General features: G+C 39.9%; 2 protein-coding genes and 2 long non-coding RNA genes across 6 annotated transcripts in view; 3 read left to right on the top strand and 1 right to left on the bottom strand.

Moving 5' to 3' along the window:
• LOC101159411 (multidrug resistance-associated protein 4-like) overlaps nt 1-1,357 on the top strand; it is a 142,385-nt gene extending 141,028 nt beyond the window's left edge. Inside the window, exon 31 of the mRNA XM_023963383.1 lies at nt 922-1,357. Coding sequence (XP_023819151.1) covers nt 922-1,014 — 93 coding nt within the window. The 3' untranslated portion in view covers nt 1,015-1,357. The remainder of the gene's footprint in view (nt 1-921) is intronic.
• Nucleotides 1,358-1,359: 2 nt separating this feature from the next.
• Nucleotides 1,360-23,256, bottom strand: part of LOC101170734 (multidrug resistance-associated protein 4-like) — a 38,812-nt gene continuing 16,915 nt past the window's right edge. For both annotated transcript variants that reach the window (XM_023963392.1, XM_023963390.1), the window contains 20 exons: nt 14,814-14,908; nt 12,430-12,516; nt 11,205-11,301; nt 10,878-11,090; nt 10,041-10,178; nt 7,454-7,491; nt 7,273-7,385; nt 7,043-7,189; nt 6,883-6,962; nt 6,661-6,811; nt 6,466-6,585; nt 6,276-6,386; nt 4,398-4,498; nt 3,977-4,168; nt 3,727-3,882; nt 3,150-3,239; nt 2,903-3,075; nt 1,834-1,939; nt 1,619-1,753; nt 1,360-1,527 (listed from right to left, as the gene is read on the bottom strand). In XM_023963392.1, the coding sequence (XP_023819160.1) occupies nt 1,501-1,527; nt 1,619-1,753; nt 1,834-1,939; nt 2,903-3,075; nt 3,150-3,239; nt 3,727-3,882; nt 3,977-4,168; nt 4,398-4,498; nt 6,276-6,386; nt 6,466-6,585; nt 6,661-6,811; nt 6,883-6,962; nt 7,043-7,189; nt 7,273-7,385; nt 7,454-7,491; nt 10,041-10,178; nt 10,878-11,090; nt 11,205-11,301; nt 12,430-12,516; nt 14,814-14,908 (2,370 nt within the window). In that variant the 3' untranslated portion in view covers nt 1,360-1,500. The remainder of the gene's footprint in view (nt 1,528-1,618; nt 1,754-1,833; nt 1,940-2,902; nt 3,076-3,149; nt 3,240-3,726; nt 3,883-3,976; nt 4,169-4,397; nt 4,499-6,275; nt 6,387-6,465; nt 6,586-6,660; nt 6,812-6,882; nt 6,963-7,042; nt 7,190-7,272; nt 7,386-7,453; nt 7,492-10,040; nt 10,179-10,877; nt 11,091-11,204; nt 11,302-12,429; nt 12,517-14,813; nt 14,909-23,256) is intronic.
• LOC111948821 lies at nt 17,555-18,648 on the top strand. Its single transcript, XR_002874807.1, has 3 exons — nt 17,555-17,583; nt 18,349-18,441; nt 18,603-18,648. It is a non-coding gene; the product is annotated as an uncharacterized LOC111948821 (long non-coding RNA).
• On the top strand, nt 18,859-20,632 carry LOC111948819. Of its 2 annotated transcripts, none has more exons than XR_002874804.1 (3): nt 18,859-19,280; nt 20,175-20,300; nt 20,596-20,632. It is a non-coding gene; the product is annotated as an uncharacterized LOC111948819 (long non-coding RNA). The 2 variants fall into 2 exon arrangements; XR_002874805.1 differs by having other exon boundaries at nt 20,175-20,249.

A 23,256-nucleotide genomic window follows, 5' to 3' on the forward strand; every position in this document is an offset into this window, starting at 1 on the left:
GACCAACAGTAGTCAAATTTCCACCGACACCCTGTAGGTTAACAGCATCGGTGGCGGTCGTTGTTAACCCGGGCCTCGACCGATCCGGTATGTTTAAAGTGTTGTGGATGATTCGCATGGTTATTTTGGCAATTTTTACGCCGGATGCCCTTCCTGACGCAACCCTCTCTATTTATCCGGGCTTGGGACCGGCACAGAAGTAACTGGCTTGCAACCCCTGTGGCTAGATTAAGATGAAGATGATCTACACTCTGAACTAACTGCTCAGTTTATCAACAACAATCCTTGGTGGGATTTGAACCCTCACACTTCCACTGCAGTGGTCAGACGTGTTCCCACTGAGACACTCTGTTCAGACGTAAGGAGGAAACTCAGACATGAACATCATCCACCAGTCAGTTTAGTGGCTGAACAGCAGCGTGAAGATGAAGGTCTGATGAAGACAATCATTAGATCAACATCCTCCTCTTCACCAAACTTTAGATTGAAATTCTAAAGATCTTCATCAGTTTTTCCTTCCTGCTTCTCTGATCCAGAAAAGCAGGAACAGGTTCATCAGTGAAGATGTTTCAACCTTTATTTCATACTTTTATTGGTTCATTTGAGCAGAAATAAAATATTTATTACAAAGATGTTTATTGAGACAAATAAGAGACAGAGGCTCTAAAAAAAACACTTTATTATTCAGTTGGATGCTGGTGTCTGTTGCAGGTTCTGGATGCCGGTCGGATCTGGGCCTTTGCAGAACCCTTGGTGCTGCTGCAGGATCCAGACGGCATCTTCTTCAAGATGGTTCAGCAGACGGGCAAACAGGAAGCTGCAGCTTTACATCAAGCAGCCAAACAGGTCAGTTCCACAGGAGACACCTCAGAGGATCCAGCAAAGTTCTGGCAGAACCAAACCGGGCTTTTCCTCCTGCAGGCTCACAACAGCAGCCAACGTCCCGCCGCGCCGGCCAACGGACACGCAGAGACGGCGGACGGTCACCTGGTCATCTTTGAAACGCCTCTGTGAGCTCAGACACACTGCTGACTCAGAACGGAGCAGTCCGGCCCGAGAGGGTCCAGCCTCTGATGGAAGCACTTCCCTTCTGCTGGGACGCTGCTGGGACGCTGCACCACAGCCACAGCCGGCATCGAACGCCAGCCAGAGAGAGAAAGAGAGCTGAAGAGTTCTCCTCTTCCTCACAGGCGAGCGTTGTTGAGAGGATGAAGAGTTTGTTTCTGTAAATACTTTGCTGCACTAAATGAACATTTCAGTTTTTGGACTTTATGTGTTTTTGAAGCAGCTGAAGACTCAAAAACTCTTCATACAAATATTTATAAAAAAAAACCTCAAAAATAAATTAGACTTTCAAGAATTTTTTCCATCTTTGTGTTTCATTAAAAACATTTGAATCATGAGTTCATTTCACTGAAAGCCGTTTCTGGAGCGTGAAATCCGTCAGTTTGGAGGCTCCGCCTTGTTCCCGCCTCACCTGTGTTCAGAGTCTGCAGCCCATCAGGACGGCTCTGCTCTCTGTGCTGCCTTCAAGAAGATCAGGAAAACATAGTTTTAGTTCCCCCACAATGGGAGAGGGGTGGAGCTTTTTTTTCAGGGGGTGGGGTTTTCCCCTCACCTGTTTGGTGGCCTCCAGCAGGGCTGCTGCCTCCGCCCGGCCCGTCTGCTGCACCAGCTTGTACAGAGCTCCCTCTTTGTTCTGCAGCAGGATGAAGGGTCGGTCTAATTCCTGGATGCAGCCACTGTCCAGCACCTTGGTACGAACCAAAAGCATCATTTTAGCACCAAAGTGGGTGGAGTTTGAGTTGGACAAGCTGCAGTGGGAGGAGTCACCAGTATGCGGTCGCTGTCGATGATGGTGTTGAGGCGGTGAGCGATGGTGATCACGGTGCACGCTCTGAATTTCTCCCGAATGGTTTTCTGGATCAACTCGTCCGTCCTGAAACCAAGCAAGAAAAAAATCATGAGCATAAAAATCACAAGCATCATTGGTGAAGACCACGCCCTCTTCAGAAAATACATAAGAATGAGGCCCAGTTACACGCGTTGAGCCCAAAATATACATGAAAAAAGAGTGATATACTTTAGAAATCATTGCACTATGTTGAATTTTCCCTTAGATTACTTATTAAATAACAAGTTCTATAAATGTTTTTATGACTTTTAATCCCATTAATGCTGCTTTTAATAGTAAACTAGTGACAACAAGATGAAACTTTGTGGTTTTAGTTTTAAAAACAGTGACATCTAGTGGCCAATTGTCGCCATGACATCAGGAAGATACTGAAATATGTCAAAATTAAACACTGAAGCTAAAAATATTGAGAAACTGGATTTTCTGTGAAGAAGTGTAAATTCAGGAAAATATAAAAGAACACATTTAGAAATCAGAAATAATTTAGAAAACCTATCAGAAATTTTGACCAGATCCCAAAAGAATTTAAAGAAATCAAATTAATGCCAAATGTTCCAGATGTGAATAAAAATACATTTTAAATAATTTTTAAAAATTGTTACAAAAATTCAAATAAAAAAAAATTATAATAATATGCTAAAGAAACTATTAAAACAGCTTAAATTAAATATTTTTGCAAATACGGACAAAAATTATAGACCAAAAAAGAAACGTTCAGAAAAATACATAATTTAAAAAAAACAAATCAAAAATATTTTTCAATAAATGTATAAAAATACAGTGTGTAATATTTTAAAATCAGTGTGTTTAAGGTATTATTTTAAATCTAAATTTATCTAATCAGTTAAATACATTTGATAAAAATCTAAAATCTTTGAAAACAGTTTTCCAACTTTTTTTCCATTCATTTTCAATGAGCATCAAACCGTAGTCCTGAACAGTGATTCAGTGGTGATGTGAGGAACTGCATCTGCGTGTGAATCTCACCTCGGGTCCACGTTGGCCGTGGCCTCGTCGATGATGAGGATGCGGTTCTTCCTCAAGATGGCTCTGGCCAAACACACCAGCTGCCTCTGACCCACGCTGAAGTTGGAGCCGGACTCGGCCAGAACCGTCTCCAGCTTCTGGGGCAGCTCCTCCACTGCAGGCTTCAGCTGCACCTGCAGGGTGGAACACGGAGGTGAAGCCCCCCGCCTCAGTTCTGTGGCCGTGTGGAGAAAAAGAGGGTACTCGCCTCCTGGAGGGCCTGCCACAGAGCTTCATCGGTGTGCTGGCTGAACGGGTCCAGGTTCTTCCTCACAGTGTCGGTGAAGAGAACCGGGTCCTGGACAGAGAGAAGGGGTGGGGTGGAGAGCAGCATTTATCAGATATTTCTGTATACACTGATCTGTATACACTGACAGAACTGATCTGTCTTGTGAAGTCTGAAGTTCAATGTGATGTCTGAAAGACTTATGATGATACTCCCCTCACCGTGTTTCATTTAGTCTGTAGTTTTTTTTAATTATTTCACTGACTATGAAATACTCTGGACTCATCAGGACAGATTGGTTTGCCTAAATAGTTCAGGAACTGGTCTTTGTGAGTTTCTGTTGCAGGTTCAGTTCCTTTGTCCATAATTAGAGTGGAGAATCATCTGCATTGGAGTTTTACGGGATTTAGCCCAAAATAGTAGTAAACTGAAGGGTCTCAGTGTGAAGTCCTGAGGTACTCCTGTCAGGACGAAGATGTTTTCTTCAACATTTATATCATTTCTCCTGGTTTTTAGTCGCCTTTGTCCTCAGTGTATAAGTGAGGATACGTCAGCGTACTTGAGGAATGATGGACATCTTCTGGCGCAGGTCATGGAGGCCGATCTCAGAGGTCAGGACGCCGTCGATGTAGATCTCTCCCTGAGGTTCAGCCAGGCGGAACAGAGCTGAGATCAGGGAGCTTTTCCCAGCTCCTGTTCTCCCAACAACACCCACCTGACTCCAAAAGAAACCAAACCCCAATTTAGTTTGTCCAGAACTCCACCCAAACGTTTGTTATAACAGGATTTTATTCCAGCAGGTTCTTCACCTTCTCGCTGGCTTGGAAGGTGGCGCTGATGTCTTTCAGGACCAGAGGCCCGTCTGGGCTGTGGGAAAAGTTCACCCGGTTGAAGGACACCATTCCTTGGCTCGGCCAATCCGGTGGAGGACGCCTCTGGGTTTCCCAGGCTGCTTCGCTCTCCAGCTCCGTGTACTCCACCACCCTCTCCACCGACGTCATCTGGAAACACAGGGTTGCCTTTGTCAATAAAATGCTCCCAGTGCGTTCATCCAGTCTCAAAATCATCTGGTCCAATTACAGCCGTCAAGGCGGGGCAGTTTACCAGGTTCCAACCGTCTGATGTTTTATCAAAGCCGGACTTTCAGGACCAGAACCTCAGGATCTTCTCATCAAAGCAAAGAGCGGAAAATTCTGACAGGAAATATGTGAGAAACCTCACTGAGCTCACCATGTTCTCCACCTCGGCGCTCTGTCTTACCGTCCACTGGAAGTTTCCAACCAGTGTGACAGCGTACGTCAGAACCAGGCCCACTTGCCCCGCCTCCAAACCTGGGAACATGAAGCACCAAATCTAGTTTCTCTAGTGCGTGTTTTTTCTTTCATTTTTGTAGATTCTTTCAGTTTTTTAACTTGCAAGCTTTTCCTGCTACTCTTAAGCCCCGCCCACTTTCACCTGGATGTTGATGAAAACGACTCAATAGAAAATTCTGCCTTTTTTTTTTTGACTCCAAAAAGAGAGCTTCTCCACTTAAAATAAAAATCTAATATAAAGTGAAATTCTTAAATCCAAGGACGCCCGAGATCTAACATTTAAACCAATACTACTTTGTTAAAAGACTAAAGTATTTGACGATGGAAGTTTATTTGCAGTCAGATTTACTAAAATTCTAAAGGCTTAATTGGAAATTTCGCTCATGGAACCGCAAGATCTGCATCTATGGCGTTTCATGGCGCTCGTTCAATTAATGGCAGCCATGTAACGGCATATGCTTCACCACTCGGTGGAACCGAGCCTTCGGACCTCCTGCCCGTGCTTTTGGCCCAAACAGGTTTTCTCTAGATTTTCTGGCCCAGAAAAGTTTGCGATGAAATCAAGACCTGCTCAGTGTTCGGGTCATGTTGCTGCAAAACAGGCCCCAATCATAACTTTCCACTGCCGTGCTTTACAATTGGCAAGTGGGTTTTACTGTATAGAAGAGGATTTTTTTCCCCTCCAATTTGTGATTTGATTCAGAAACATGCAAAGAATAGTTGCTAAAATGTAAATTGTCACAAAATGTTACAACTTTTTTTTAACATTGACTGTTAAAAACCTGTATGTGATGTTCGCATCCTCTTCTGAACTTGCTAAATCCCTTTCCTCGCTTGCTTCTGAGTTGTGGGCGTGAATGTTGGTGTGGAGCAACCCCCTTCGTGGGTGGAATTCCACCAGGAGAACATGCACTTTTTTTTTTCCTTTTGACATTTTTTAAGACCAAAGTGACATTTTTCAAAAGTGTGCCAAACAAAGCCTTTGTTAGGATTTAAATCCAGTTTCACAGCTAAATTTATAAACCTGCTCAATTCAGATAAAAACATTTATGGTGTTATTTGATCTAAATCAATATCAATACAATATAAGGCCCACTCTGATGAAAATTGTGTTTTTACGTGTTCTTATGGCATTTTCTGATGATGGAGGACATATAAAGCAAATAATGTGCCATTTCTGAGCTTTTGACCTCTTGAAAAAGGATCTTATTTAGGATGTAGGGCCACAATCTTCCTGCTCTGCTCCATTCCGATGCTTCCACTTGTAGACAAATCGATCCATGTAGGTCTTTGTTTTCCTCGTCTGAGCTGAGCTGGAATCTAGATCAAAATTTTATGGTTGGATAGCTCAGATGTTGCTCGCCATTTTTGTCCAAGTTGGGGTGTGAGGGGCTGTAAGCTAGCGGGAGATGATGTAAACTGAGAGCTCTCAGGGATGGGGAGGAAAAGGGGGGTGGGGTTGCTCCACACCAACAGTCCCGCCCACAACTCAGAGGTGAATTTCAAATGAACTCCTGCCCCCCTGCAGAAACTAGGTCCTAGAAAACGACAATTATACTGAAAAGACCACTGGGAACGCTTTGAAAATAGATCAAAAGATGAACAAAGTAGGACTGTAAAGAAGTTTTCATACAAGTAGTGATTTAAACTGAACGTTGCTTCATAAAAATGGTTTATGCTGAGATCACAAAGAAAGAAAGAAATCATTTGATGCATTTTTCAGGAATTTAACAGAATCAAGACGTCTGTCCACAGGAACCTTCTTGTCCAAATAAAACCTAGAGGTTCTCCTCACCGTCTCTGAATAGGATGCATCCGAATGTGGTGAAGGTGATGAAAATGGAGCAAATGCTGTCGAGTCTCAGAGCAAACCAGCGGGAGATCATGAGGAACAGAAACCACGCCTCTGAAAGCAGAAGAACAGAGGATTGTCGAAACGTCTCCTCCCAAACTCAGTGGGGAAGAAGGACAGGAAAGCAGGGAACCTGAATGCTGGTCCTGGTGGGCATCAAAGACCTTCCGGAGCCTCTCCTCAGCTCTGAAGGCTCGGATGGTCCACAGACCCTGAAGGGACGAGGACAGGTGGGAGAAAACCGGACTCCGAGCTGCCGAAAGAAACAAAAACTGACTTGCTTTAAAACGTTTTTCTTGGAATGCGTGATCTGAGCGTCTGGACGTACTTGTTGACTCCAGGCGTTTGATGTCACGCGATGTGTGCAGATAGTAGCGCCTAAAGTAGAGAAAGAAGAGGAGCAGAGGGATGACGGGGACCAGGATGAGGGGAATGACTGAGGCCGCCACCGCAACAACGCCGGCATTCTGTAAGAAGAGCTGAGAAAACACCACATGGTTAGCAGGAAGATGAAATCAGGGCTGGCTTTAAGGCGCAGACAGCCTCATACTTGATAAAAGTCCACGAAGGTGATGGGGAGCATGGAGTCCATCTGACCAATGTCTTTGGAGAACCTGTTGAGAACTCTTCCTGAAGGAATGAAAACCTTTAGAAACTCAGAGGAGCTTTTTTTTTTTTTTTTGGCACGGCTATCGCTGAGCCGGACTCACCGATGGGGTTGACGTCAAAGAAGCGGACGTGAGTGCGGAAGACGGCGCCGAACATGCCGTTGTGCAGCGTCTGCGCCGACTTCACCAAGCTGTGGAAAATGACCAAACTCCTGATGAAACCAAAGACCACAGCAGCTGCGGTCAAACCTGCAGGAGAACGCAAATGAACACCAGAGCGCCCGTTTGAACGGGACTGAACTCAAACGCATCGCCCAGAGGAGAAAGGTTACCTGAGTACATGCCGAGGTAGAAGGTGAGGTTAAAACCGTCGGAGCGAGTCACGTTGATCCCGTTTTCTATACTGACTGGACTGTCTGTGCTGTTGGAGAACTCCTCCTTTGACCTGACGGAGCGGAAAAGGTCATTTCTATTCTAACCAGGTGGAAGCAGAAGCTTCACAGAAGAACTCACCAGTAAACCAGCCACCAGTCCTGAAGAATATAAGCCACCTACGGAAACAGGAGAAGATGAATTTATTCAGAGGAAAATGTGACATTTGCCCCCAACCCCCCCCCCAGAAATACACTTTAACTATTTTGTTATGAACAGAGGTCACCGTACAACTATTTTTTGAGCCGACTTTTGCCATTATGTGCCAGGATGTGACATCACTGGAAAACTTCCGTATTGAGCCCAGTTTGAAATCAAAAGTCAGGTGGGAGCTGGCTTGTTACAAAAAAAAATTCCTTTATGTAAATCATTGAGCATTCAACAAACACTAAAATTCAACCTTCATTTTTAGTCAGAGTAGATTTACAGTAGAGGAAAACTTTATTGATCTCAAAAAAGGAAAAATAATGTGATAGAAAATGAAACCAAGGGGGGGGGCTGTTAGAAACCAGATTTCTAGATTTAATTCTAGATTTAAAATCTATGTAGTTGACAGACCAATGAGCTCTAACCAGATTAATAAACACAAATTTATTAACTTGATGACATCAAGTCTTTAAATGGAACAACTCCCCCATAAAAAAGGGTCACATGAGCACAGGCTGTAAGGGACTACTCTATATTAATCCCAATTATTTCTATTGGGTTGTATTTTCAAACCACAAAGTGGTAAAGATGCTTCAGATGACCGTTTTTTCTGGCTTCGTTTAGAAAAAAAACAGAAAAAACACACCTTATAATCCTTAAGGATATAAGGATATGGTTCAATTCTGTTGTTCTGTAATTGTGAATATGCTAACACGGCCAACGTTTAGCGGTGTCAGGAGTCACAGGGATTGTAAATACGCTAAGGCAGTTAACGCTTCTAACCTGACTGATGTGTAGCTGAGTTCCAGAGTTGCTGTGAATGCAATCAAAGTCTGAGTGACGTAAAGAGTTAACTCTGACTCGCTAAATGGACCTTATATATGATAGAAGTTTGAAATCTGCTGCACCTTATAGTGCAGAAAACATGGTGGCAAGTATGTTTTTTTTCTTTTGTAAAGTTTTAGGTCTTCACTGTTAGTTTAACAAGCCACAAGTGGTTACCTGGTGAACTGACCTGGGGGGTATTCCAGGAAGCATGTTTAAACTAGCCTGACTTTAAGCCTGAACTCTGGCTGAAATCCGCCTGAACATGCTTACTCTGGGTATGTCGGTTCCAAAAGACCGGATATGAGTTGGCGTAATTACGCTCGACTTGGTAACCCTGGGTTAATGCTCGTGCACGGAAGGTACATAAAGACATTCTCAATAGATCGCCGATTTCCGGAGTCACCATGGAAACCCGTGGAGAACCAAAGAGAGCCCAATACTTTAGTGAGACGGAGTCTGAGATTTTAATGACGGCGTATGAAGATTATACGTCCATCAAAAAAGTAACACGGCTGCATCGTCAAAAGAAAGAGTTTCTGCTTGTAGTAGAAGAACAGACAAAGTAAACGCACAAGTTTCTGATCTTATTTCCATTTTCCTTGTGATGCATACATATATATAACTTATCCAATTTTGCCACCTTAAATGAAATACTTCTATTGGTAACAAATAATTGAGTTAAATTTAATCAACCTAATTTCTTACGTCTATAAAACTCAATAATTGTTTATACAACTCAAATTTATGTATTTATCAAACTAAATGTGATATTACTCCAATTCAATTAATATTTTTTCCATCTTAATTAATTATATTTCTTGATCTCTCATATGTCTAAGTATGAGCCGGCAGATATGCTGATTTTCACAACAATAAAAAGGACGAGGAAAAAATGCACATTGCGCTCAAATTCATTAAAGAATTCTCCATCTTTGTCATTACACTTATGATCGGTAGGGGTGCTATATAAACTCATCATCCTCTCCTTCACTCTCACTCATGGTGCAGAGACATAAGCACAGTAGGACAAAATAACTCAGCAAAACATGGCAAAACACAGTAAAACAGCTAAACAACTAAAAAGATTTGATCAAAAACCCACACTTAAATCAAAATCCGTCCCGACTGGCAAAGGAAATGGTATCCCACAATCCCTTGCGGTGCCGATCTAACAGCAGCACCAAAGTTACACCTACTTAATTGAATTAATTTGAATGAAAGTAAAATAACTGTCTGATAACTACGTGTTATTTTTAAACTGACTTAACAAAAAAATAATTTATCTTAACTGAAGCAAATAACTAAGTTAGATCAAAGTAAAAAAGTTGAATTTTCCAACATCCGTTTGTCTTATCACCCTCTCACGGTGGAAAAAGTATTATCTGAGCTTCTTCATCCACTAAATCATCTTCAAATGGACACGCCATGCTGCTTCACCTCTCTGTAAGCAAACTAACCTTCAACTAAACCTGCTCCAGACCAGGTTATGTTCAGAGCATGAGTTGCTATGGCAACTTGACATACCCTGAAACATACCTCCATTTATGGAACCGAAAACTGAGGTTATCAACTTCCTTAGCCTCAAACTTACCGTGGGAGCTAGCATAACCTGCTTCCTGGAATACCCCCCTGGCTCCACTTTTGTTTAACGTCAAACAGGAAGTCTGACTGTTGCCCCTTAATCACTGCATACCTCTGCAATAATGCTCAGCAGGACGATCGCTACTAAACCCAGAGGGTTGCAGCCCGCAGTGAAATACTTCAGGTAAATATGGCCGCCGACATTTCCCTCGGCTCGAGTCTCCTCGGCAACGGTGCGAACCGGTTCAACCTGCAAAACAAACAAATGAACATCCCTGGAGGCTGAAGTCGTCATTAAATGAGTCATAAACGGTATTTAGAATTTTAAGCTCATTTGCAGATATAAGGCAGGTTTTGTGCTTTAAGATGGTTACCCAAAGCTTAGAAAAATACTAATTTTTATTTCGTTATTAGGTCTTTGCTAGTTCTCACAAATTTGGGACTTAAAACATATTTTACTAAAGTGAATAGGAGTTGGTTTCCTGTAATTTCGTGCTAATATTTTCAGACGGAGGCAACATAACCATTATCTACGTCCCTCAGAAGTATTAATGGAAGTCAAAGCCTCCTTAAAACATCTCTGACTGGCCAACATGTGGACATTTTTCTGAAGCATGGTGCCTTCAAGGTCATCGTAGAGTCCGCTGTCACAAATGAAGTTGAAACAGACTTCATTTGTGTTTTGGGACTTTGAGGGAAAACTAAAGTCTATTGGGAAACACAAGTCCTCCCTGAACACGGAAACCGTCGCACCGCAAGGATTTCTTTGGTTAAGTTTAGATGTTGTAAATGCAGCATTGTTTGGGTGTTTCAGGCCATCCAGAGTTTAACAGCAAGTAAGCTTTGTGTCCACAGTAAATCCTAATTTGACATTAACTTTAAGATAAGAGTGGAAACCATAGAAAAGCGAGTCAGTATTTAGTTATAAAGTGTATCTGCGTGAACCCACAGGGAGCTGGTCGGGGGAGTTGTCCGAGGGCAGCAGGCTGCTGCGGGAACAGTGGGAATCCAGTGAGAAATTGGTCCTCTGGCTGTGCAGCGAAGCTTTTTCCGGTTCCGTCGATTGGATCTGCTCCTGGTCCTCATCCTGTCCCAGCACTGCCACCATGTCCAGGCCTGACCTCTGCAGCTCCCTGAAGGTTCCCTGAGCCATGATGTGACCCTGCGAGGAGCGTCATAAAGAGACTGAAACCACCAAACCGCAACCTCAGAACCACTTAGCTGGACTTTACTTTAGGACAAAAACACAGAAAAGTAGGAAAAAGGAGGGACAAACCTCTCTGAGGACCAAAATCTGGTCAGCCGTCCTCAGAAACTGCAACTGATGTGTGACCAGGATGCGACACTTGTTCTTCAGCAAACCACAGATACACCTGTTCACCAACACAACACACTTCAAACAACAGATTCTGGGAGGGAAAACGTGGAGTTTTTAACACTTTTTGACAGAAAATCCTAATCTTACCATTGTATTACTCCTGAAATCAATTCACATTTTTATGTTTGGAGAACTTATGTCTGCAAAAAGAGTGTTTTAGATATCCGTTTCAAGATTTACTTTCGGTTTTTGATTGTTCATGTATCGTATATCAACTCCTAAACATCCATCTACGGACAGACGCTGTGAATTATGTCTTGGTTACTATCCCTTTAAAGCGACTGAAAGTTTTAAGGACGCAGAGATGAGCTGTTTCTCTAAAAACAAGTCTTTATTTCACGTTTTCCAGCTCCTGGATGGAGTCTGGATTCAGTTTTTTCTTTGTTCTGTAACAAGGCTTGAAGGCTTCTCTGCTGTGGTTACATCCTCAGCTCTCACTCATCTCGGTGGATTATTTAAGTGTTTAGTTGCATTTTGAAATCCTGTTTTCAAGAGTTCTCCATCGTTTAGGATGATCTTTTTGAGGACTCGGTGTTCCCCAAGGCACTCCATTGGTGCACCTTATCTTTTAGGATAAAGATGTGGTATTTCACAGTTGAACTGGTGATACCCAGATAATTTATCAACAGAGACAGATGACCCTTAAAGTTCACAAGCACACAGATCAGAGAAAGGTCACCTTTGATTTTATTTTCTGTTTTTCTTTGCTGTTTTCGCCTCTTAAGTCTTAAATTTGGGGAAATATCTAAATATAGACAAGGATAAAAATGTCATCACATGGATTTTTAATCACAACATTTACTCTGTTTTATAGAGTTCATTTTAAAGATATTTTAAAGTTCAGGGGTTTTGGTTCCAAAACAGGTGGACAGAATTGTTGGTCGCCCTCTAACAATGATAGAATAAGCCCATGGTGGTCACTAAAATGACTTCAAACTGACAAATAATAAAAAAATAAACCAAAATCCGACATGTTTTTAAAAGGTTTTTTAAAACTACTCAAATCTCAACCGATCATGAGCTAACTGACATGGGGCAGCTGTAGCTTTCCAGCTGCAGGGAGCGCTCTTATTTTTACAATGCCAGTTGAAACCTACTTACAAAAAAGATATTCCCCACTCACTGTTCAAACAGATGCTTTGCCACCTCTGCATCCACAGCACTTAATGGATCATCCAGGAGATAGACGTCTGCATCCTGATACACCGCCCTGCAAACACACATTACACCACGTTCAACCGTTTTTATGACGTATAGTCAGATTTCTGTTTCTCGCCGGTACATTAACAAATGACATCAACACGTTTTTCTTGATATAGTAATTCAATTCAATTCAATTTTATTTGTATAACCCAAATTCACAACAACAGTCGTCTCGATGGGCTTCGTATCGGTAATTGAAAAAGTGAAACATAAAATCAAAAGGATCATGAATACATAGAGTTCAATAGGAAAATACTAAATTGAACTAACAAACTTATTATACTAAGTTTGATTAGTTATTGTATGAATGTACAACTGACGATTGGATTTTTTTGTGTGTATTATTCCTATTTGATTGCTTGAAATAAACCATTTCAAATCAAATCAAATCAAATCAAACTAACAAACTGACTAAGCTAAACTGGCATTAGAGTTGTAATGATGAATCGATGAATTGATTTATCCAACCAGATTGACCTGTACCTCTCATGGAGCCGTTTGGATCAGTTTCCCGATGAGATGAAAGCACAGAGTCGCAGAACTCGGTGTGTTCGAAAAAACTGTTTTTACCAATATATATAGTTCATTTGGCAATACTTGTATTGATTCAAAATGCTGTCAGGATATTTATATAATTATTTCTTTTAATTATTTTTATTCTTTTTGAGCGTAATGTTTCCTTTGATCTTTTGTCCATTTTCCACAACCTTGAATGAACTTTTCCGTCTGTCAAGTTAAGATCAGTGACATGATGGAAACAGATTCACTTTGATAGAGACTCCTGTCTATATATATTTTTTTCTTTAAATCCAGTAAACCCAATAAATTATATACATTTTATGAATGACAACTATTTTTATTAGGAAGCAGCTGCTAGTTTGTCTGGAATCATAAGTGGGTCTGGAATCACCGCCTCTCACCGCGACAGTGGCTCAGGTGGTTGAGCGGGTCGTCCAATGACCGAAGGGTTGGCGGTTCGATCCCCGCTCCCACCAGCCAAAATGTCGTTGTGTCCTTGGGCAAGACACTTCACCCTCCTTGCCTCCAGTGTGGCTCCACTGGTGTGTGAATGTGTATGAATGATCCCGGTGACGGTCAGAGCGGCCGTAGGCGCGAAATGGCAGCCACGCCTCTGTCAGTCTGCCCCAGGGCAGCTGTGGCTACAACCGTAGCTTACCATCACCAAGTATGAATGAGGAGTGAATGAATAATGGACACAATGTAAGCGCTTTGGGTGTCTTGAAAAGCGCAGATAAATCCAATCCATTATTATTACCTGTTCGTTGTTTTCCCCAGCGTTCAACCCCCCCCCCCCAGCGTGTTCTACACAGACAGCGCCACAAACGGTCATCGTAGCAGCAAGGTGACAGGATAGTGGGGGCGCCCTGATGCAAATTTAATTAATTTAACGCAGAAATGGGTGGTCTTAGTCTGGGGGGGGAGGGGGCTTTTTTGGGGGCGCTCATGTGTCCCCTACAAGATCGCAACTGACTGTCTTTTTAGAAGAACTTTCCATCCCTTAACAGACTCTGGTCGGCGTTCACAGCTGCAGACACGCCCCCTCCGCGCGTTCACGCTGCTCTCTTCCTCCTGCCTGCTCGCAGTGTTAAAGGCACCACAACACTCTGAGAACATGATAGTTATTTTACAAAAACCACAGAGAGCCGCTGCACAGGTATGAAAGAGCCGCCCGCATGTGGCTCCGAAGCCGCTGGTTGCTGATCCTTGGTCTAAGGCATGTTGTTAATTCAATCAAACCAAACTATGCCATTACAAAATCGTTTTAAAATGAAATTAATCGATTTAATCAATGTGGAAAAATCCCAGTTAGTTTGAGGCAGATTTTGATGTGGAAAATCAACGTTGGGCTGAATTTTAAGAAACTAAAATGTGAATGGATTTGCCGTTAATTCTTGTTTACTTCTTTGTTTGTACACGTATTTAATTTAGGCTTGAATATCTTGCATGAAAAGCAAGGACTCTGGAAAACTTATGAGTCTCCCTGGTTGAAGTTTTGGCAAAAGATGTCCTGGATCCATTTTAGGAACCAATTTTGACAAAAATGTAGATGGAGCTTTGTGGAAAAAAAACATTTTAATTCTTTTTTTTTTTTTTGTACCAAAGAACTTGATACTTGCAGAACCTGCAACTAATTCTTTCTCATTTTCTTCTTTTCCTCTACTAATTTTAACTTGTACATCTTCATCCTCTCTTGCAATCTTCCTCTTGTGAAGTGTTAAACGCATGCAGGAAAACGTCAAATATCACAGAAATGACAAACCAAAGCTCGTGAACGCCGCGTACCTGGCCAGGTTGATCCGGGCCTTCTGCCCGCCGCTGAGAGTGGCTCCTCTGTCCCCGATCAGAGTCAGGTCTCCATCTGGAAGAAGCTCCAGGTCCTGAACAGAAAATAGAAAACACAACTTTTTTGCTTAAAGTTTTGGATATTTCAGTTAATGAACTGTAATTCCAAGCAAAAAATGTTCACATTAAACTTTATGCATCTTAAGCAAAAATAGCTCAATTTACTTGAAAAGAAAAAAAAATGTCCAAAACGTTTTTTATTGCTAATTTTACATACCGTTTTTTTTTGTGCAATTTCAAAAACAATTCATGGTATTTTAAGTCATTGTTAACTCCATGAAAAAACAAGTTTAAAAATTAGCAATTTTCAAATATTTGAATGCAAATTATTTATGAATTAAAACAATGCATGCCAATTTTCTGCATTTCAGAGAAAATTTGAAACATTTTAAATCCTATTTAGAACAATTGTAATTCTAATTTTAAATATTTTAAAGCAAGTATTAGCATTTCAATGCCATATGTATTTTTAAAAATTTAAAATGGCGAAGCTTCAAATCTATTCAGTGCAGCGAAAACAAATTTTTTACAGATATTTTTTTTTATTTTATTACACAATAATCCTGCAATGACCATGAAAATGTCCACAACACTCAGTTCTGAGTATTAATGTTGACAAAACATGTAAAAAAAAATAAAAATAAAAATGTATGAATCCAAAAAAACAAAGTCAAAACAATGAGAAAAATGTCTTAAAAAGCCAGACAGAGTTCCATTAAACTATCTTTGTTATAGGTTTTCTCATTATCTTTATTTTAAACCAAACATTTCAAAGCTAAAAACATATATTGTAAACAGCTAATGGCATCGGCAAACTGCATTCAGAGGCCACTAAGAGTTGAAAATATTTTACTGCCATTTTTTTTCACATTGTAATGCAATTAGCAAACAAAAACATAACAAATAAATAATCATTATAAATTTGACCAATGTAATTCTTGTATGTTAGACAAATATGAGCTTTTCCTTATGCACCCTCAGTCTAACATTGTGAGTTTTGTTGTTTGGTTTGACTTTTAACTGTAACTACTACCAATCCTATTACTATTTTTTTTTTAATCTTTAAATTTTCCCTGCCTTTGCTTTTAAATTTGAATTAATATTTGATTATTTCACTGCATTCATTATTTTTCATTAATCATGTTTTTTTTAATCTGTGAATCTAATTCAGAAACACTGAGCAGCTAAAAGCAAAGTTAGTAAACACAGCATTAATTTTCATTGTTATGCTGACGATACGCAGTTGTATTTATCCATTAAACCTGACCAGAATGACATTATAGAGAAACTGAATGCCTGCATCAGAGACATTAAGACCTGGATGACAATTAATTAACTCCTGAACCCAGAAAAAACTGATGTCATTATACTAGGCCCCAAAAACCTCAGAGATGCTCTGTCTGGTAAGTATAGCCCCCAATTCCACAGTTAGAAACCTTGGGGTATTATTTGACCAGGACTTATCATTCAAGACTCACATATCTCAGACGTGTAGAACTGCCTTTATTCACCAGCGGAATATTGCTAAGATCAGAAACATACTTTCTAAGAGTGATGCTGAAAAACTCATCCATGCATTTGTTACGTCGAGGCTGGATTACTGTAACTCTTTGTTAGCAGCGTGTCCTAAGAGTTCCTTAAGAAGTCTCCAGCTTGTTCAGAACGCAGCAGCTAGATTGTTAGCTGGAACTAGCAGAAGAGATCACATCACTCCTGTGTCAGTTTCACTTCACTGGATCCCAGTTGATTCTAGAATCAAGTTCAAAATCCTCCTGCTTACCTAGAAGGGCTTACATGGTATGGCCCCATCCTATATTAAGGACCTCATAGTCCCATACACTGTCAGAAAAAAGGGTACGGTTGGGGTACGTTTGTGAACACTTAGGGTACAAATGGTGAATTTGTACCCTAAGTGAGTCATAATTACACCTTAGGGTACTCATATGTACCATTTAAGGATAAAAAAGGTACAAATATGTTTCCAACCATCAGAGGGCCCATATTTGGACCCTTTATTCCACAAACAAAGGTACAATAACTTGTGTGACAAAAGTAATAATTCAAAGTGTATGAAATGTCACCCAAAATCATTTAATACGTTGTTGGTTATTTGGAAAAGATGCACAAAATAACCAAATATATTTAAGAGACCACACATCTTTTATGACTAGTTCTGAACAGTACACAAGCACATTATATTTTATTGATTGTGCAGAGCATCAAGATAATAACTTTTAAACATGTATTAGTGTGAGCCTGTTTTTTTTTTTACTTATATAAGAGCTGTTTTGTTTTGCCTTTAATTTAGAGCAAAAGCACAATGTAGACAAAATTATTTGATGTTTTTAACCTTATATTGTGTACTTTAACTTGGCCTAAGTTCAATTTAAATTTCTAGTCTTTGAGCTGTTAATTTAAGTTATTTTCTTTCTAAGCATACATTTTCATAAAAAAAGTAAATTTCTCTGTTACTACGTTACATTATGTGAACATATTAGTACCTTTTAGCTTTTCTACCTACACAGGAAAAATGAGAGTACTTTTTTCGGAGTTACCATCAGTAATTTTTGTTTAAGTAGGTGTAAAAACGTAGAGGAAATATGTTGGAGTAAACCAGCGAGACCACGCCCACTCTACTTTCTTAAGTTTCGTTTCTTCCGCCATTTTGTTATCCCGCAGCGGCCGGAGGAAGATAGAGGCTGTGACTGAGGTAAGTCTGCTAATTGCTCAAAAATAAGTTGGAAACTTGTTTTAAGCGGGTTCGGTTATTTTATCTGTAAGGACTAACTTTTGTGTAGTGGAATGCTGCTATTCTACCGTGTATGTGCCTGTGAGGAGATTGAAAACTACGAGCAGGAGTTTGCTAACGGTTAGCCTCAGCCGTTTGAAGTTCAGCTAAATGCAGCCATTAAATAAATTAAGCTGTTGTTTTTATTGGTGCTGTACCGCGTTCCGTTAAATACATTGAAATATATACATTTTATCACTAGATAATTCTGTCGCCGTTTTACCGATGTACGCTGGCGTTGATGCACCGGTTGTTGTTGCCCCCCCCCCCCCCCCTTTTTTTTCTGTCTGTCTTTCTGTCTTTCTTAGTAAGGAAGCCAGCTACTTTTGAAACGACCAGCTCCATAATTCCTACTGATATCTATCAGGTCCGTCGAATTCAATGCGTTAATCATTTTAATCTGTAATGTGTAGGAGTCCAAAAACGTTTTATTTTATTTTTACACCGCAGTATGGCAGTCCTTCCCATTTATGTCAGCCTGCCTTAGCTGCTGTGCGCGCGCAGCCACCATTTCTTCAATGCAAGACAGTGACAGAGACTGTTTAGGTTGTCATGATCGCTCATTGTTGGTCAAGCGAAGTTTACATTGTGTTGTTGATTTTGATCATTCTCCTGAATAAATGCTGTGTTGGTACCTTTTGGTGTTGTAATGTTTTTTCTTTTTTGTAATTATTTTTTTCCCACCAGGAAAGATGCAAGCTGTGCGTGAACATGTCGAACGCCAAACAAAAAAAAAATGTTTTGAAGTTCAGCTGACCTTCAAATCCTTTTGGGAATGCGGTGAGTGGAAACTTCACAATTTCCAGCATTTTTCTTTACAGGAATCAGTCAACTTTGTGGATAAACTGTCAGCTGTGATGCAAACAGATTTTTTTAATTGCTTTTTAATTTAAAGATAATTTCTGTGCTGTATTCTAAACATAATTTTGCTGTGTTCACAGCTGCCAAAAAGTTCAACATCCCAACCTTGGACTTGAAAGTGTTTGATGACTCAAAGACAGAAGTTGATGAGCAGGTTTTTGATCTCCTGTTGAAAAACCCAAACCTTGGTGTGTTGGAAATTTGTCTGGCCGAAGATACAAATCCAGAAGGTGAAGTTTTTCTTTTAGATTGTAATTTATCTATTTTGTTTTGAATGGTTTTGGGTAAATTCCCCTTTGATGTCTGAATTTATTTCCAAGGGAAATAATCTGAGTTTTTCCTTTTAAAGTACATGCTAAATTAAGAACATTTTTGAGCTGAAGAGTTTTGATTGTATATTTGCATCAATAGGAGTCTAAGGGTTAATGATTTCTTTGACAGGATAGTGTGGGGAACAAAACACGGGCAAATAAGTATGAGTTTTTTTATCCTATTGCTGTCTTAGACAAGATAATAAATCTGCCAAACTGTTAAGTCGGTCAGTATTTAAAAAATCTTTGTTTTTACTTTTTTTGTTTTTGCTATCATACTAATTTAAATATTACAGTAACTGAAAGCTTTAATACTTTGACAGATCAGCCGAGTTGTCCTGCAATACCAGTTCAAGTGGAGATACTGAAGTGGACTCAGATGACACAATAATATTACAACACAGTCCTACAACAAGACGAAGAGTTGAAGACGCCTCTCTGGCCAAAGTAAGTAAATAATCTTTTCACAAATTCATCTTAAGCATTCAAAGTCAGGCTGTCTTCATTGGAGCTATCCAGCCTTATAGATGTGAGCCAGATGCCAACTCAGACGAGGAGAATGAAGACAAGCGGAGCAGGGAGCTTGTGGCCTGCCAAATGTAGCTTGTACGTAACAACTACAAGCTTTCTCAAATTACATCTTTTCATCTGCTCCTGATTCATCCCAATTTGAGAAAATAAATATTCAGGAACACAGTTTTATTCTTAAATCTTATAACTATGTCATCATAAAAATGCTACATTTTAAAAAATAACTTTCATTGGAGTGGGTCCCCCATTTTAACATGTCGCAGTATTTTTCTCATGATGGGCGCGTTTAAAAGAACACGTTTAAAACTGCACATCTGAGTATTCACTCAAATTGGGATGAATCAGGAACAGACAAAATAAATGCAGTTTGAGGAAGGTTTCTATTGTGACGCACCACATGAAATGAAGTGGGTCTGAGTCCCTCTGCTCTGCTCTATTCTGATGCGTCCACTTGCAGACAAACAGATCCATTAACATCTTCATCATACTTGTCTGAGCTTGATCTAAACTATGGCCGGAAAGCTTCAATATTGCTCACCATTTTGGTTTCACCACTAATGTTAGTTTTAGGTTGGAAGGACTGTAAGCTAGAGGGAGAGGGCGTAAACAAAGGGATGATCGGACATCAGCACAGGGTAACTACTGTGTCAATAGCCCCGCCTACAACTCAGAAGTTAATTTCTGATCAACTCCAAACCACTCTGCACAAACTGTCTTTAAACATCATCTCAAAGTGCTTCAACCCCAGTAATCAGTGATTGCAGTTGTATTTTTTATTATTAATATGGACTTTTAAATTTGATCCAATAGGTGGTTGCTGTCATTGGTGAGGATGCATCATCCGTTGAAGGTCATGTGAATGTCCTGCATATCCAGTACAGCAAGGTGAGAGAGGATATACCAAAGAAGTACCCTTTCTTGAAGACAACCTCAGGGGTCAGTGACATTTTAAATCAGTTCTCAGCTTAAAATACATTTTGAATGTCAATATAAGCTGAGACATCTGCTAAAATGACCATTAACAGCTTTAACTCAATTGTAAAAACATTGTAATTTTCCAAACCCATATATAAATATATACAGTCATTCAAGCCAAGTAATATTTATACAATGAGATCACTAAAGGGAAATGGCAATGAAAGAGGCAATAAAGAATATTAGAATGTTTTATGTCTTTTGTTTGTTTTAGTTAAAGTGAATGATTAATTTTCTAATTTTTTTCAATTTTCAGTTGTTTGATGTTGACCGAATGCATCCATCACCTGTCAGTTTAAGCCAGCGCTTCAAGGACGGCATTTACCAGTATTGTGCCAAAGGTGCTTGAGCTTGTTCAAAGAAAAGCTCCATTAGCCAAAGTCTCCAAAGAAGCAAGAGAAGAGATGCTTGCAGAGGACCCACTAGGTATTCAAATAAAATGTAAGCCTTGGTAATCTTTAGTGTTTTATAGTTCTTCTTTTTAGAATTCGTATCAATATTATCTTATCACATTTATGCATTTTATTATTAAATTATGCATTTAAACTTGGTTATAAGTTTACTTTTTTATTTATTTTTAGAAAATGTAGAATGCAGTAGAAAGATTTACTTAAAATGAGGTCTAGTGCTTCTTTTGTTAATGTCACAAGTTTTATTTCATGGCTAAAAATGGTAACTGAAGTGCTATGTGCTGTTTACATTTGATCAAATGTTAAGGTTATAGTTACAATGAATGCAATGTGAACTGAAGGAAAAATATAGATTTTTCATTATTGTAAAATTGCTAATAATTGTAAATATATGCATCCTGTTGTGACACTGTGGAGCTTAAAACATTCATACTGTGAAATGTCAGAATTGTAATTGTTTTGAATGTTTAATAAATGTGTTAAACAGTATACTGGTCTTTTAATGTGCTGTATCTGGTACAAATTTGCCATCAAAGGGTACAAAAGGCTTGTCACTGGGGCAGTACCCTTAAAAGAACAAATTTGTACCTTTTATAAAGGTACATTATGGTACCATAACACTATAAGGTACAATTTTGTCCACAGAGGTACATATTTGCCTTTGAAAGGTACATACTGTAAGGGTACAGATACGCACCTATATGAAAGGGTACAACATTTGTACCCTTGAGGGTACTGCCCCAGTGACAAGCCATTGTACCTCTAAAGGTACAAATTTTGCACATTTTTTCTGACAGTGTATACCATCCAATAAGAATACTTTGCTCCCAAAATGCAGGACTGCTTGTGGTTCCTAGAATTTGTAAAAGTACTTGTTGGAGGTAGAGCGTTTAGCCACCAAACCCCTGTTTTATGGAATAAACTCCCAGCTCATGTAAGAGAGGCCGACTTAGTTTCTACATTCAAAGTTAGACTGAAAACATTCCCCTTTGGACAGGCTTATTATCAGACTAGCTAGTGTTCAGAGATTATTTTACTTAATGTTAATGTGTTTAAATTAAACTTAATTACAATATCAATTTGTTTTTAGTAGGCTGCTAGTAATTTTGAAGCTGGGGTAGCTATGGTGCACTGGGGTTCTGTCCTCTTTTCTCATCTACTTCTACCCTCCTTCTCTCCTATAGTCTTGATCATTATTCATAATTTAGTTCCCTCTGTTTGATGGAGTGCAATTCATGTATTGTCCCTCTTTCCCTCTCCCCTCCTGGGGAGTGGGAGTGCTTCCAGATTCCAGCTGGCTCATCCGTGCTCCTGTTCCTGACCGTGTACCTCGTCTCTGGCTCGCCTCTACTACTGCTTCTACACCTGGCTGTGGATCCTGCCTCTGGCTCGTCACTGCTCTGTACCTGGCCGTGTACCTCGCCTCTACTGCTGCTCCTACACCTGGCTGTGGATCCTGTCTCCGGCTCGACTCGCGCCCCCGGCCGTCCCCCCAACACCATCTGGATGAAGCTCGTCTGCTGGACTTTAAATATGTAGTTGTAGAGTTAGATAAGTTAATTCTCCTCTAAGAGTTCTGGTAAATCGCCTGTCCGTCCTGGGGGAGGATCCCTCCTTCATGTGGGCACCCCTGAGGTTTCTTCATTTTTTCCGGAATCCAGATTTTTTAGGAGTTTTTCCTTACCGCGAAGGGGGGCCTAAGGGCAGGGATGTCCAGTTTTGGCTTAGTCAGTTTGTTAGTTCAATTTAGTATTTTCCTATTGAATTCTACTTTTTCAATTACCTATATGAACCCCATCGAGACGACTCCTATTGTGAATTTGGGCTATACAAATAAAATTTAATTTAATTGAGTGAAGCCCAAATTTACCCATTGGTCTAAACACTATAAGCATGGCGGGTGGGGTCGGATGGTTAGATTCATTTGACGATAGTCAAATGAATTGGTAGATAGAAAAATGGAGTGATATATGGTTAGGTGAATATTTAGATTAAGTGACGGATGGTTCAATGGATAAATGGATGGTTAGATGATTGGATGAATAGACAGTTGTTTGGGTGGATAGATGGTTTGTTGGATGGATGTTTAAAGACATTTACAGATAGAGATGGAAAAATGGATTGACGGTATGGCTGGATGGATGAATGGTTAGATAAATGGATGGTTGAATATTAAATAGATTGACAGCAGAATTGATAGATGGCTGGATGGATGAATTGACAAATAGATGGTTAGAAAGATTCCTGGAGGGATTTTATTGTTAGATGGATAGATGGCTGGATAGATGATTGGATAGTTGAATGGATCGGTATTTGGTCTGTTGCATGGTTGGATGGAAAGATTGATGGTTGAATGGTTAAATAGATTAATGTATAGTTATAGATGTATAATGTATAGATGGAGTGCTGGATTGGATGGATCTTGTATTTCTGTTAGGAATAATTAGAAATAGAATAGTTAGAAACCCCCTTTTTACTATTATTACATTTGCCTATACCTTTTATTA

Source organism: Oryzias latipes, chromosome 2 (assembly GCF_002234675.1).
Source record: "Oryzias latipes chromosome 2, ASM223467v1".
NCBI lineage: Eukaryota > Metazoa > Chordata > Actinopteri > Beloniformes > Adrianichthyidae > Oryzias > Oryzias latipes.